This window comes from Octodon degus, unplaced genomic scaffold (genome assembly GCF_000260255.1).
Source record: "Octodon degus isolate 3935 unplaced genomic scaffold, OctDeg1.0 scaffold00012, whole genome shotgun sequence".
Taxonomy (NCBI): Eukaryota; Metazoa; Chordata; class Mammalia; order Rodentia; family Octodontidae; genus Octodon; species Octodon degus.
The window spans coordinates 10,416,108-10,430,206 of record NW_004524588.1 but is presented as its reverse complement, the minus strand read 5'-3'; the positions used below and the strand labels follow the sequence as shown (position 1 = coordinate 10,430,206).

Below are 14,099 nucleotides of genomic sequence, written 5' to 3'. Positions count from 1 at the left end.
GGTGCTGGGGGATTGAACCGTGGTCCTTGTACTCTGCCAAGCTTGTTCCAAGTAGGTGCTTTAGACCACTGAGCCATCTCGCCAGCCCCATTTAAGTATAAAAGACTCCATTTTATCATTTTTATGGCTGAGTAGCATTCCATTATATAAAATTTATTTTTGTTTTGTTTTTTACTTTTTGCTTTTATTTTTTGAGTCTCTCTGTGTAGTTCGGGCTGGCCTTGAACTTATTATGTATGCCAGGTAGGCCTCCAACTCAGCAGTTCTCCTGCCTCTGCCTCCCAAGTGCTGGGATTTACAGGCATATGCCACCACACCTGATTTAAATATATGCTTGATACAGTGTTTCTTATACTTCTTTATTTAAATTTCTTATTTAAGTTAATGATGTATCTTACAATTCATAGGATATTGGAAATTATGAAAAATTCTGCTCTTTATAATCTCTTTTAAGATGCTTTGTTTTTATGCTTGTTTTTGCTTTTTCTTCTTTAAAATAAAAAAACCTTATCCATCTGCAGCAAAAGTATTCAAAAATAAGAGATTATTTAAATAAATCTATATAATGGAAAAACAAAAACAAATATCTGTTCTATGTTCCTCACAACCATTACCTCTTCTAGTTCTCAATCATCCCCAGAAAGAGAAGCTCCAGGACTCCTTGAACTATTAGGGAAAATGGGGTCTTGCCTAACAGCTCAAAAGAATGAAGCTGCCGAGCTGTCAGGAACAGTGAATGGTGTCACGCATCTTTCCAGTCATCTGGTAGTGTCTCATTTTTACAGAGAAGCTGTCCTTCACGAACACAAAGAACAACACTTGAATAGTTTCAGTACCAATTACATAGGACCAGTTAATAGTGTCTTTCTTGCATTTGCCTTGGCATAAGTATGTTTAAAAGTGGTCGGAGTTCCTGTCTGTATAGATTTTCCCCACAGCTATTTCTTGAAGATACAGAAAACATACTGATGAGGAAAAGTTCCCAGGAACCTACGACACAATAGCTGACTGTGTTCAAAAGTCACCAGGACATTTACAGTACAGCTCATAGAGTAGTGGTGTTTATAAAAAAAATTGTATCATAATATTTAAATATGACTATACAATACTTGAAAATTAGAAAGCATAGCTTATTCAAAATGTGTTAGGAATAGTATGAAATAAAAATGATTTCCTTACCCTTTCCCAAAGCATTAGATTATTTACTTTCTTTAAAAAATGTACACTGAAAATATGATAGAAGGATTTAGCTATTGACTCATCATAACCTTAGTTTTGTGCAACAAGGAACACAGAGCTATGCTTGCGCTGGGGTGCTGCAGTTGTATTACTGCAAGCTGCTCTGTCGGGGAAAACTTACTGTGTTTCGGTGACAGCTGGCAGGCAGCCACTGGTGTCAGCACTCTAATTCAGGGAGAGCTGGGTGGGGCCGCATGCTCACCAAAGGCATGTGAGGCACAGCTCAGAGTCTCTGGGCCCCGGCTTCTCTGCCTCCTTGGCAGTCACAGTTCCGAGTGCTGCACCTTCTGCTACCACTGCCTCCCGACAGCTAGTAGAGCTGTGAGGGAAAAAGAGAAGCCCCAAACTCCCGAGTGTTTCCTGACTGCTCTCCAAACATTAACAAGGAAAGCAAGGAGGAAAAGAGAAGGAAACAAACAGCAGGAAGAACACGGGGAAGAGAAATACAGAGGGACAGGAAAATGTTCTTTTTTTTGAGACATGGCCTCACTATGTAGCTCAGGCTGGCTTTGAACTCTCGGCAATCCTCTTGCCTCAGCCTCCTAAGTTCTGGAATTACAGTGTGTGCCACCATACTGGGTGCCACATCTTCATTCCAATGATACCCTTTCATGACTAATCAAAAAGCTCTAGCTCTTCCCCTGTCTAGCTGCTCTCTTTAGCACCCAGTCTAGCATATAAAACTCCAACTTCATCCCTTTGCCTGGCCCAGTGAGTCCTAGCAAGGTCCAGGTTACAGAAGCCAAGAGCTAGGCACTGGGGGAAGTCCTAACAAATGCCAGCACCGAGAAACTTGAAGTCTCTGTTGAGGAAAACACGTACGTTCCCAACCAGGGCTGGCACTCTGAACACATTTTTTTTGTGCAATGTTTTCCCCAATGTGGCTAGGCTGTATGATACAGCCTTGTCTTCAAATAGAGCCTTTTATGGTGGGGTTTGGGATTCCTGATGATCAAGAGTGCTATTAAAAACAACCAAGAGATTACAGGAGCCAAAATAATTTTATGTTCTTTCTGGGTCTTACAACTGAGTATCATCAGATGGTCTGGCCACAGTAAGCGCCTATGGAAACCCGTTATTTCAAACAAAATGCCTTATTTGACTTCTGGAATCCTTCAGAATTCCTAATCCTAAAATGCTTGCTCAGCAGGGCCACAGAGTTCTATATTCACTTTCAACTTGCTCCATTTTGAGAAGAAAAAGGTTTTCAAGATTTTCTCTTTGCCTTATAAGATGAACACCAGCAAGATGGCACTTTCAAAGGACAGCAGCGACGTCTGAAAACTCACCACTTCCTGACAAGTACAGAGCTATGGGACATTTTCTATTTTGTTAGGCAGAATAATAAGCACGGAAACGCTAATAAACATTAAATCCATTCAGCAGATGTATTTTAGGATGAAGCTGGCAAGCTTCATTATCCATAACCAAAAGTTTCTCTGATACTCAGTGACAACTCAAGGGAATGAGAGAGAATAAGTTCTTGATGTATTATGTGTGAACTTATCTTGTACACAGAACCTGAATGAGGTACATAAATGTATAGTTATGCTTCTTGCATAGTCAAGAGTCTACTTGGGGCTTTTTGATCATAAAATGCACAAGAGAAAAACCTGGGCTAGCATTAATAAATATAGACTTGGAATAGTTCACTAAAGTGTACTAAAACAAATTTTACCATATAGTTAGCAGATATGACTGTAGGTGCTGATGTTGAGAAACCAACTTACTATATATGGCTCGTTATATGTAATGAGCACTTAATATGTATTAAATATTTCTAATCAGGCATTTTCATTCTTATTTAAAGTTAATTTACCTCTTGAAGCAAATCAGAGACTGCCCTTTGGTTTAGTTCTCATAACAGTGACAGATTAATAGAATGCACATCAACAAACATCTTTCTTAGGATGTCTGTGGTGTGTGACATGGGATAGTGGGAAGGTTGTGTTCTGTTGTCTTAGATTATTGTAATTTATTGGGGTAAGGAGAGTAACTGCTGACAGCAATTCATTAGTGCATGTTCACTTGGTGTGATATATAACATATAACCAGAACCTTTTCCTCTTCAACATTTTAGAATCCACCTTCAATCTGTGGTTATATAAAATTGATGAATCAATTTATAAATCCAGGCAACCAATAATGCCTTAAAAAAAAGACCTGGTAATCTGAAATAGATTGTTGGCAGTAACAAGACTAAAAGCTGGAAATGTCTTACCTTAAATAAAATATTCCAGTAAATGTTAAAATTATCAAGAATTATTTTTATATAACTTAATAGCATGGCAACTGGTATAAAAAAGAGTTCTAAAGTAAATTTTATTTTCTATTAAATGCAATTATCAGAAGCCATAAACATTTTAGAATATCTATATAATGAGAGATTTTTTCATGTCTGTAATCCCAGCACTCTGGGAGGCTGAGGCAGGGGGAATCACAAGTTAGGTAAACTTATGCAACTTTTGAGAGCCTGTTCCCCCCCACCCCCCCAAAAAAAAGGCTTCAGATGTAGTTTAGTTTGGTGAGAAGGTACTGGGTTCAAACCCCAGGACTGAAAATAAATTTTAAAAGAGAGGGGGATTTTCTTTCAGTAACCTAAGGTTATATACAGTTAGATATATCTGGATTTTTGGGCAAAACTTCTCCCTTGTTTTCATATATTATACTATTTAATTATCTAAAAATAGTCCAATTTTTTGCTCCCAGAAAGTCTTATTTTAATGCGTGATATCGTAAGCAATTCAATTTTGTAATCATTCTGTCATAATATTTATAAGAGAAAAACTGTAGTTGCCTCAGGATGCAATGTAAGGAAAGTCTGGCTGACGTGTGGGGCGAACAGAGAACAGCAATGCTGACCCCCAGCATGGAGCACTGAACGGGAGCAGGGAGGCAGGAGACAGCCTCAGCGGAGGAGGGCTGGGCGCGGCAGCCCGGCCCAGGGTGCCGTGTCCACTCCATTCACCTGTCCGTCATGGTCTGCTAAGTTCTGTAATTGCATTGGCGACTTCACTGCAGTCGGTAATAAATTATGGCAAATCCACAGGTATTTATCTATTAATTACACTACTTGTCCTTATTAGACTGCTTTAAAGTAAATATTATATAATAGTTGAATTTAAATAGCATCCATCCCAGGACTGAGTCTGGGATACATGAAATGCAGACTTCTAAAGCATTCCAACGGGCACAATCATGATGAAAACTTTTTATTGCAAATTAAGAAAATAAAAAAGTGATTTACTATTTCCTGTCCTTGTACTTATTTATTTTTTGAGTTGAGCCCTGGGAATGCTAAGCTACATCCACTGCCACTTTTTTTTTTTTTTTTTTTTGCAGACAGGGTATCACTAAGTTGCCCAGGATGGCCCTGTACTTGTGGTTTTCCTGCCTCAGTCTGAGTAGCTGGGATTACTCTCTTTTGCCACCATACCTGGCTGACTTAACACCTTTCAAGGGTTATCTTAGTGTAAACCACCTCTTTAAACAGAACTAATTTGTAAAGCTATACATTATTACTTTGTTTCCAAAATAGGCAAATATAAACGAGTGTTTGTTTTATAGCAGTTTCCATAGTAACTCCTTTAATTTGATAAAATATTCAAGGCCGGGCAATTACTATAAGGTTTAACTTAACTTATATGAAAAAAGCACTAACAGAAGAAACTGCATTAATAACAAAGAACATCCATTACATATCAACCCGGTGTTCCCATAAGCTAAGACCTGCGCTTGTCGGGCCCTGCTCACTGCTGCCTTCACATGGAGACGCCCCCCCAGCAGCCATGCTTGGCCATCACAAGGGAACTCCACAGTGGGCACCAGGTGGCATAGCTGAGGAGGGGACAACAAACAGGAAACCAGGACAGGCAACTGGAGACATCTGCCCTCTGTGTGCCGCCCTCTAGGGCCACAGCACACTGCCCCTCCCAGGACGAGCCAAGCCCCACTCTGTCTGCTCCTTCACCTAGGCCGCCAGCTGACAGTGGCCCAACGAGCAGGCATCTGCTGTGGGGTGAAGAGAAGGATGGACCAAGAACCAAGACGCTCAGCGTTTTGATCCTTCTGACCGCCACCACTATCCAGTCTTCCTGCTCATTGTGGAATACCTGGGTTCCCTTGCTTGGGGTTTCTTAGTGAGCTGCTTGTGGAAAGTATGCTACTAATTAAATGACTAAAATATCTGGGTAGCCTGAAAGCCTGTGCTACATTTGAGAAGTTCTTTAAGTATTATAGTAAGAAAATTCTACAACTCCCACCTGGTGATCCAAATATATGGTGTTCCTTTGAAGATGATGTGAAAGAATTTCATTCTAGTAGGCACCAATCAAGGAAAAAGGACAGAGAAACAGGGTGCAGAATTCATAAAAAGGTCAATTTTAAAATAAGACAAACAGTAGCTTACTACAAAGTATTTTATCACAGTACACAGTAACTTTCACACACATGCTCCTCTGTAAATGGTACGGAGGACAAGTGTTACGAAACTATATTTAGTTTTGTAGGAAATTAAGTAGACAGATAGATGGAACCATTAAGCAGAAAAATTCTTCAAATGGCTTTGGCAGAGGGAATATTAGAGCTCTCCATGCTACTTCCTTTCTGTGAGACCATCCTCTTCTCAGGATGCTTCCCACATGATCAGAGGCTATTACACCCTTTGAGAAAAGTTTGCATGTGTTCATTTTTCATCAAGAACACAAGACTTATCTTATAATTACCTTCTGACATTTAAAAGGTGGCATTAGGAATGAATTTTCAACATTACTTTATTGGAACCTGTTGGAATTCTCTGTATCTATTCTAACAGATGTGGCAGTCACCATATTAATTTAATAATACTATTTTGAAATTCGTGTGGATTTCTGCACTCAAGACCAAAAATTGACTGGCTGAGTGGAAGGCAAAAAGAAATGCATCCTATGTGTATTTTTTTTTTAAGCAACACACAAGTTGAGTTCTCAAAGGGTCAATAGGTGATCGTAATGCTGTCACTTCCATGATGGTACATGGCACTGATTATACTGATTGATGAGTGGCTCAAAATAAGTGACAATGGTGTGACACAGACAAAAAGTCTTCATAGCTGACCTTTGGGCTGTGGGCCTCAAGTTTGAGCTGCATGAGCTGTGCTAACGTATGCTCCCGGATACTACTCAGTTCCGCCTGCTGCCGTCTCAGCTTTATTAGCAGCAGCGTAAGCTCCTCTGGCTGAAGGAGTACAATTTAAGAATCCAAACAGTGGAAAACAGATTAATTGTTGTCTTAAGTGACAGATATTAAACCAAGATTTCTTGGCAAGTTTCCTCTTATGGTTGACATCAAACATAGTGCCTAGACACTATGATGATAGGTCCTACATAAATGCATAGATATCTAGAGAAATAGAAGGAACAGTGTTACTTTACAGCAAAACAACAGCATATTAAGTCATTTTCTTAGAACTCATGAAAGATTATTCAAATGTTAAGTCTAAAAAAGCACAATGCCATTATAATAGTTTACACAGATAAGCTGCTAAGATTATCATACAAAGTATTTTCATCAAGATGATTAAAAAGTTTTACTTAAGACTTCTCTAGCAATAGAACAATACTTATAGGTCCAACATACTATTTTAAGATAACAGAAGGCAACTAAAAAGAATTAAAATTCATGCACAACTGGAATAGTGGCACATTATCAAACTCAATACCAGGCCCTATCAATTACTTCCAGGTTATATTTTATAATTTCACCATCCATGCTTTCACAGCATTTTAGTGATCAAAATAGTAATTTTATTCTGTAAGGAAAAAAAGGGAGGTTCTAAGGGTGCATAACCCTTTTTCCATATTCTGGAAAAGCAGAGAGTTTTTGATTCCTGATTGGTTCATAGGATCCCTAAGGAGAAAAAAAGTTTCAGCCATGGATGAAATTCCTTAGCAGGCCAATCTGATATATTTTTGCTTGTTAGAAATGCAGTAGAGTATACACATGGATAGTCTGATAGCCCATAAAGTATTACTTGATGATTTTCTGAGCTTTGTTGTGATGGAAATCTGATTGTAGAGCTACCATTTACTACTTGAAATTCCAGGTCAAGATTGTTCCTGAGGCTTCTTTGCTCTGCTTGCATTCAGTGTTCTTCTGTGAAGTTGCTGGTGCTCTTTATTTTCTATACAAATCTTTAAACCATTTTCACTGTTATTAGAAGTCACATTAAAAATTATTGCCCTCAGACAAGAAGTGTCAGTGAAAATAAATGACAGCCACTATTGGATTCCTTACATAAAACTCATTATCTATAGTGGTGATACAATAGTCTTTTATATGAAACGTTCAAAAGATGTTTAGTGTGCACGTGACTAAAGAAGAAACTACACAAATGAAAAAAGAAAAAGCCTCTTTGCTCTGAGGCCAGTATCATCCTGTGATCTCATTCTAGGGCAGCCACATCTCATGCCTGTCAGGCCTCACTCCTGAGGTCCTGCTAGGGGCGTGGTGGGGTGTAGCCGGGGTTACACTAGGAGACCCAGCATTCTAGATGACAGAGATACCAAGAGAAGACATCTTGAAACTCTGGTTCATTATATGTGGAGGTAAGAAGATAAAGACAGTTTCAAAAGGATGAAAGGTACCAGTAACTTTGCTATTTAAATTTTGAGGCCAAATAAAAAGATGCACATCTGGCTGCAGGAAAAGTAGGCAGTAAACAGACTGTATCCTGAATATCCACTAGAGGGAGCAAGGCAGAAAAGAAAATAACCTCATACTGTACTGAGCATTTACTGTATAGACTCCTGTTTGGCAGAGCAATGACCCAATGCTTATAAATTACAATGGTTAAAATTTCTGTTTTAATCAAACAGTATCCATAATCTTTAATACAAAAACTGCAAGTAGTTTAAAGCCAGGAACAATTTTCTTACATCTAAACATGCAAAAGGTGAACTCAGACCATGGTTATAAAATATATACAAATTGAATCTGTTTTGATTATTGCAGGAAGATAATTTTAAATAACGAGCAAGTTGATGGTGCCCAAATCATATCTTCACAGAAGTTGTGACTGTCAATAAAACAATCAGCTCCTCTGATGAGAGAGTGATATGAATAGAAACTGGAATTCTGAAGTCATCTTTTTGACTCAAAATACAGCAGTGTCCTGGTATTAAATTTCATCCCAATTGAATAGAACAGTGACGATAAAATGATAAATGGAAAAAAAACTTTGAACCAGGATTTTTTTTTTGAGACATGGCCTCACTGTATAGTCCAGGCTGGCCTTGAATTCACTTTGTATGTCTGGCTGGCCTGGAACTCTTGCCAATCCTCCTGTCTCAGTCTCCTAAGTGCTGGGATTACAGGTGTGTGCCACCACAGCCAGCTTGACACAAGATCTTTGTAGCCTTTCTTGCTCTGTACAAATATGTAAATATGTTTATTTTGGCTCTACAGTAGATAATTTATATAAAAATCCACAAGACAAAGTCATTAGTATTTCTGTAGTTTGACTTACAAATAGCTGCTTGCTGGATTTGTTCCAGTAATATCATTAATCTAATTTCTGGGTGTTCTTTCAGTACTGGAAATCAAACTCAGGACTGGTACCTGCCAGGCAGGTATCGTGCCACTGAACTATCTCCCTGGCTTAATTTCTGCTTTAAGCATTACAAATTAAAGAAACCCAACTAAGTTACACAGTAAATTTTAAAATGAGATTTTTGTTTGTTTGTTTGTTTTATATCAGGGCCTAGCTATGTAGTTCAGGCTGGCTTTAAACTTGCTTATGGAGCCTAGGCTGGCTTCAAACTCATGGTGATCCTCCTGCCTCAGTCTCCTAAGTGCTGAGATTACAGGCATGTATCACCACACCCAGCTCTAAAGTGAAATATTTTATTTAGTGAGTGAGACATTTAAGGAAAAGTATCTCCTAAGACACTAAAAGGGCAACATGAATCCAAATTCTTCTGATAAGAAGTCTCTTCCACAAAGCTGTAATGGTTTTTCTTTCGGAGACATCTGGAACAATTAAACCTAAAAGCTGGGTCAGACATTTGCCTTTGTGGGTGCCAAATTAAGCAGACTGGCAAAGAAGGACACCACACTCACCGTTTTGCCTTGGAGGCTCTGTGGACTGACAGACTGCAAGTTCAGGCTGGCGGGAACAGACCTTCTGTCAGGTACATAGACGTGCTAAGGAGGCAAAAGCACAATGCAGTTCTGTGAGATGGCTCTGCTCCCTTTTGTCAGTACAGTGATGAGAAATCCCAGATTCACAGTACGCAACACCACTGAACGATGGATGCTATTGCTCATGAAAGAAAGCACGAGCATTTCTTGTTTGATGAAAGCACAGATGCTGCTAAGCAGAGTAATGTATGCAGTGTGGCTCAGTGACTCTCAAACTTTTTGGTCTCAAGACCACTTTATATTCTTATTTTTTATTTTTTGGCAGTACCAGGGATTGAACTCAGGACCTTATGTTTGTCAGGCAGTCACTTATGCGTCTGAGCTATCTCCCTGGTCCATTTATTTATTTATTTATTTATTTTCTGTATTTAGGACAGGTCTACAGAATCTCACTATGTAGATCAGACTCATAGTGATTCTCCTGTTTTCAGCCTCCCAAACGCTGGGATTACAAGGGTGGGCCACCACACCCAGTCTCCTCTGTGTCTCAGTGCGCCCCATGGGTGGGGCCCGCACAGTAGGCCAGGGATTGAACCCTGGCCCATGCGTTCTGGCCCTGACCACTTTATATTCTTAAAAAGAAAATTCAATCACAGGATTATGCTTGTTTTATAGATCACAATCACTGCTGGAATCTCATATCTGCTTCTGGGTTCAATTTATTGTGATGATCTCTCTCTTTTTTTGTTTTTCTCTGAGTGGGGGACAGCGTCTCCCTGCGTAGCTCAGGCTGGCCTTGAAGGCACTATGAAGCCCAGGCTGGCTTCGGCTTCCCAGTGATCCTCCTGGAGCCGTGCGCCCCCATGCCTGGCAGGGAGAATTTCTTCACATGCTTCCAGCAAGAGATCGTCTGAATCCACAGCAGTGAGCTGCTGGCACTCGTTAGTGTACGTGCACTTCAATCTCCTGCCTGCGCATGATTCAGTCACATGAAGCACTGGCCATTTGGACAGTCTTGGGAGTTACGCAACATTGCCAGTGTTGCCATGTTTTGGTCAACGATAGCAAAAAGGGTTGCTAGTGCCAGCTGTTTTCTTCAAAGTGACAATGGGCTTACATTCACTTTCAGAGAGTATTCTGTCAAACACCAAGTCTTAATAAACACACTGTCTTTTGTTCCTTCCAGTAGATACGGTATTTTTGTTGTTGTTTCTGTTTGGCTTTTTGGTGGAACCGGGTATTGAACTCGGGGCCTTGTGCTTGCCAGGGAAGCACTTATTCTACTGAGCCATCTCCCCAGCCCCGTAGATACGGTATTCCTCACAGGAGCTAGTTCAGTGTCAACTCAAACTGTCAGTTTCCTGAGACAACCTAGGGTACTCTGGTATGCAAGAGAAATGCTTTATACACACTCACATTTCATCAAATGTAGTATTAAAACCTGGCATGTAACGAAAAGCTAAGATTCAATAGGTATTTTTATTTAAATTAAAAATTTTTTAAAAATTTATTTGGTACAGGGTCTCACTAGCAGCTCAGACTCAAGCGATTCTTCTGTTTCAGCCTCCCCTAGCACTGGGATTATAGGCATGAGCCACCACACCCAGTTTTGGGACTGGCATAGCATGCGGTACTGGGCATCGAACCTGGGTCCTTGCACTTGCCAGTCAGGTGCTTATTCCATTGAGCTATCTCTCTAGCTCTAATAAAGTTATTTTTATTTTGTAATTCAGGCTGGCCTCAGACTCACAATGATCCTCCTGCCTCAGCCTCCTGAGTGCTGGGATTATAGTGGTGGACAACCATGCCTGGTTCTATAGTCACTCTTTTTGTTGTTACTTTTGTCAATCACAACTTAGGATGTATAAAGTGATAAAATACTGAACCCGGTTACAATAGAGTTCAAAGTGAAGTTTTTGTCAGTGAGGCAAAATAAAACTTTTTTTTTTTTTTTTAAAGAAAACTCCTGATTTATGGATCTTCAACAAATGCTTATTTATAAAATTATCAGGCAAATGCTTTGCATAATAATGCAGGTAAAGGACTCATCTTGTCAAGAAGAAGGTACATTTGAAAGATTATAAAAATTATAGCAAGAAATTCTTTATGATTAAAAACAAATGACATTACCTTGCTGAACAAAACAACTGCTTTACTATTCTGCAAAGGTGACCAATACAAAGCCCTCAAGTCAAATAATCTACTAAGCAACTAACATCAAGTACAAATGAAAGCACGACGCAGCTCCGTGTGCGGCGTCACTCAGCCTGGCACGTGAGATCCTGGACTGACCCCTGGCACTATGAACTAGGACCTTTACTTGTGTCTTAATTTTGGAAATCCTGCGTCGGGGCACAAGTGCCCGCCTGGCAAGCGCAAGGTCCCGAGTTTGACTCTTGGTTACCCTTGTCCCCCAGATCCTGCCACGCCTCCTGGGCTGGCCTTCAATTCCTGAACGCAGCTGGTGCTCTAGGCTCCTGAGTGGCTGAGCTCTGGACTGCGTCTTTGTTTTTTTATGTCTTCATATTCATCAGGCAGTGCTGGATTCTAATACTGAGTTGGGTACATATGGAGATCTCAATATGCCCTGTAGCTACCTGTTTAGAAGACGAAATTAGCATTTTCTTTCCAGTAAACAACAGGATGGGCCTGATATAAGACTGCACATAAGCCAGGAAATGGCACATGGAACGTGCAAGGGGCAATCTGTGTGGGCCTAGCCTCCAAGGAGAGCTGAGGAGACACGCTGCCAAGCAGAAGACAGCATATCACGTGTGCTCAAAGCAACTATTTCTATGCTCCTCAGAGATGAAGCAGCTCAAATTGAGGCTTTCTACATGAGACTTTATACTACATAGCTCTTAATTTTTGAAACACAAATAGTAGCCTTGCTTTCCTTCCTGTTCTCTTGTCTGACCCACAACTGAAAGAACACCCTGCGCCTTACCTTGGGGTAGTGAGCCCTGTGCCTGCGGTCTATGGTCACATCTCCTCTCTGGATGGGTGAGGTCACCTCGGATCTGTACGTCCGCTGCGGGGAGTACCCCTGGTAGGCGGCAATGGACCCATGGGAAGGTGACGTGGGAATAGAGTGCATCGTCTGGTCGGAGATGGTAACTGTGCCTTTAGGGCTGCTCAGGGAGCTGTGTCGAGGGAGGGTGCTCTGCTTGCTGTAGAACTGTCGCTGCTGCCACTCGTAGAGCTGCCACATGGTGTCATCCCTCACGGACCTCCGCTTCTCTTCTGCTGTGGGCCCTCCCACCTTGTCGTGGCTGGAAGGGGCCAGGCCGCAGATGCTTTCTGGCCTGGTCTTGCTGTTCCTGGGGAGAGTTCGGTAGCCTTCTGGGTAGCGGGCCACAACCTGGGCTCTGTGGCTTGGCATATTTCTTGGTAGAGTTTGGTAAGAAATCACTCTGAAATAAAAAATAACTGCAATGTAAAAATGAGGGAGAGAGCTGTTCCTGAATTCTAAATTATAGTACATTTCTTTTCTGCTTGTAAATAAAACATGTATCAGGATGTATTTTTAGTTTCTTTTTTGGTACCAGAAATTGAACTCAGGACCTTGAGCCTGCCAGGCAGGTGCTATGCTACATCCCCCAGCCCTAGGATGTATTTTTAAAGGATGCAAATATTGGGCTAGGGATATGCTTTAGGGGTACAGTGATTAACTGGAGTGTGTAAGGCCCCGACCTTAATCTTCAGGACTAGGAAAAACAATAACAAAAAAAAAAAAAAAGAAGAGTCTACAAGGTATAGGTTATTAACAGATTTAAATATGATATTCAGTTTGATAAATTTAACAAATCAAGTCAATAGTATCAATGGCTATTACATAAGAGGCTATTTCACAACATTTATTGTGGCTTAAGGCGTGCTTGTTATACTTCATCTGGACAACAAGAATGTCCAAGAGCAGCTCACGAACCTGTACTCATCCTTGCCTTTACGTCAATAAACCGCTCGTGCGCTGTCGCAGCCGCTCTGCCAGGACGGAAGCAGAGGCGCCTGCGACACTCCAGGTGCTGGGCCCCTGCGGGGCGCTCCCCCTTGCACAGCGCGGGTGCCTACCTGCAGCACGCAGCAGTGTTGGTAGCTTCAAGGAAGAGCGTCTACACAACTAGTTCTAACTTGAAAACCAAAAGTGACTGGACGCTAAAGCTCAAATCTTTTTAAAGACAAAACACTTAACCATGGCAATGTTTCAGCCATAACTACAACCTCAGGAATTCTGCACCGCTTCCATTATAGTAATTACTGTTCCACTGCATGATGGGATCAGTGTTTTGAGTGGAGCTTTTAAAATTCTCCATATACATTAGATACATAGCAATACATAATCTCCCTAAAATGCAAACTTGAAATGGGATACACTGTCGCATATTACTACACAGAGAAGACTGCAATTTCCTAACTTAAAGGATAAAATTTCAGTTTATTATTTTTAAAAAAATATTGATTGAGATGGTTTGTTATGTAGTTCAGATGGCCTTGAACTAAATGATCCTCCTGTCTAAGTCTCCTAAGTGCCAGGATTATAGGTATGTGCTACCATGTGCAGTTTAAAATCACATTTATAAAAGTACTCAATTTCAAAATTCACACTAGATCAAATATTTTACATGAAAAGGATTTTTTTAAGTCAATTAAAAATTTTACATGGGTTGGGGAGATAGCTCAGTAGAATAAGCACTTGCCTGGCAAGTGCAAGGCCCTGAGTTTAATCCCCGGTACCGACAAAA

At 40.6% G+C, this 14,099-nt stretch overlaps 1 protein-coding gene across 8 annotated transcripts in view; it reads right to left on the bottom strand.

The window, feature by feature from the left end:
- Positions 1-14,099, bottom strand: part of Plekha5 (pleckstrin homology domain containing A5) — a 253,614-nt gene that overhangs the window by 53,487 nt on the left and 186,028 nt on the right. For 7 of the 8 annotated variants that reach the window (XM_023709527.1, XM_023709526.1, XM_023709529.1 and 4 more), the window contains 2 exons: positions 12,305-12,770; positions 9,337-9,420 (listed from right to left, as the gene is read on the bottom strand). In XM_023709527.1, coding sequence (XP_023565295.1) covers positions 9,337-9,420; positions 12,305-12,770 — 550 coding nt within the window. Of the gene's footprint in view, positions 1-5,501; positions 5,556-6,333; positions 6,454-9,336; positions 9,421-12,304; positions 12,771-14,099 lie in introns of all 8 variants that reach the window. The other variant, XM_023709532.1, reaches the window with a different exon arrangement.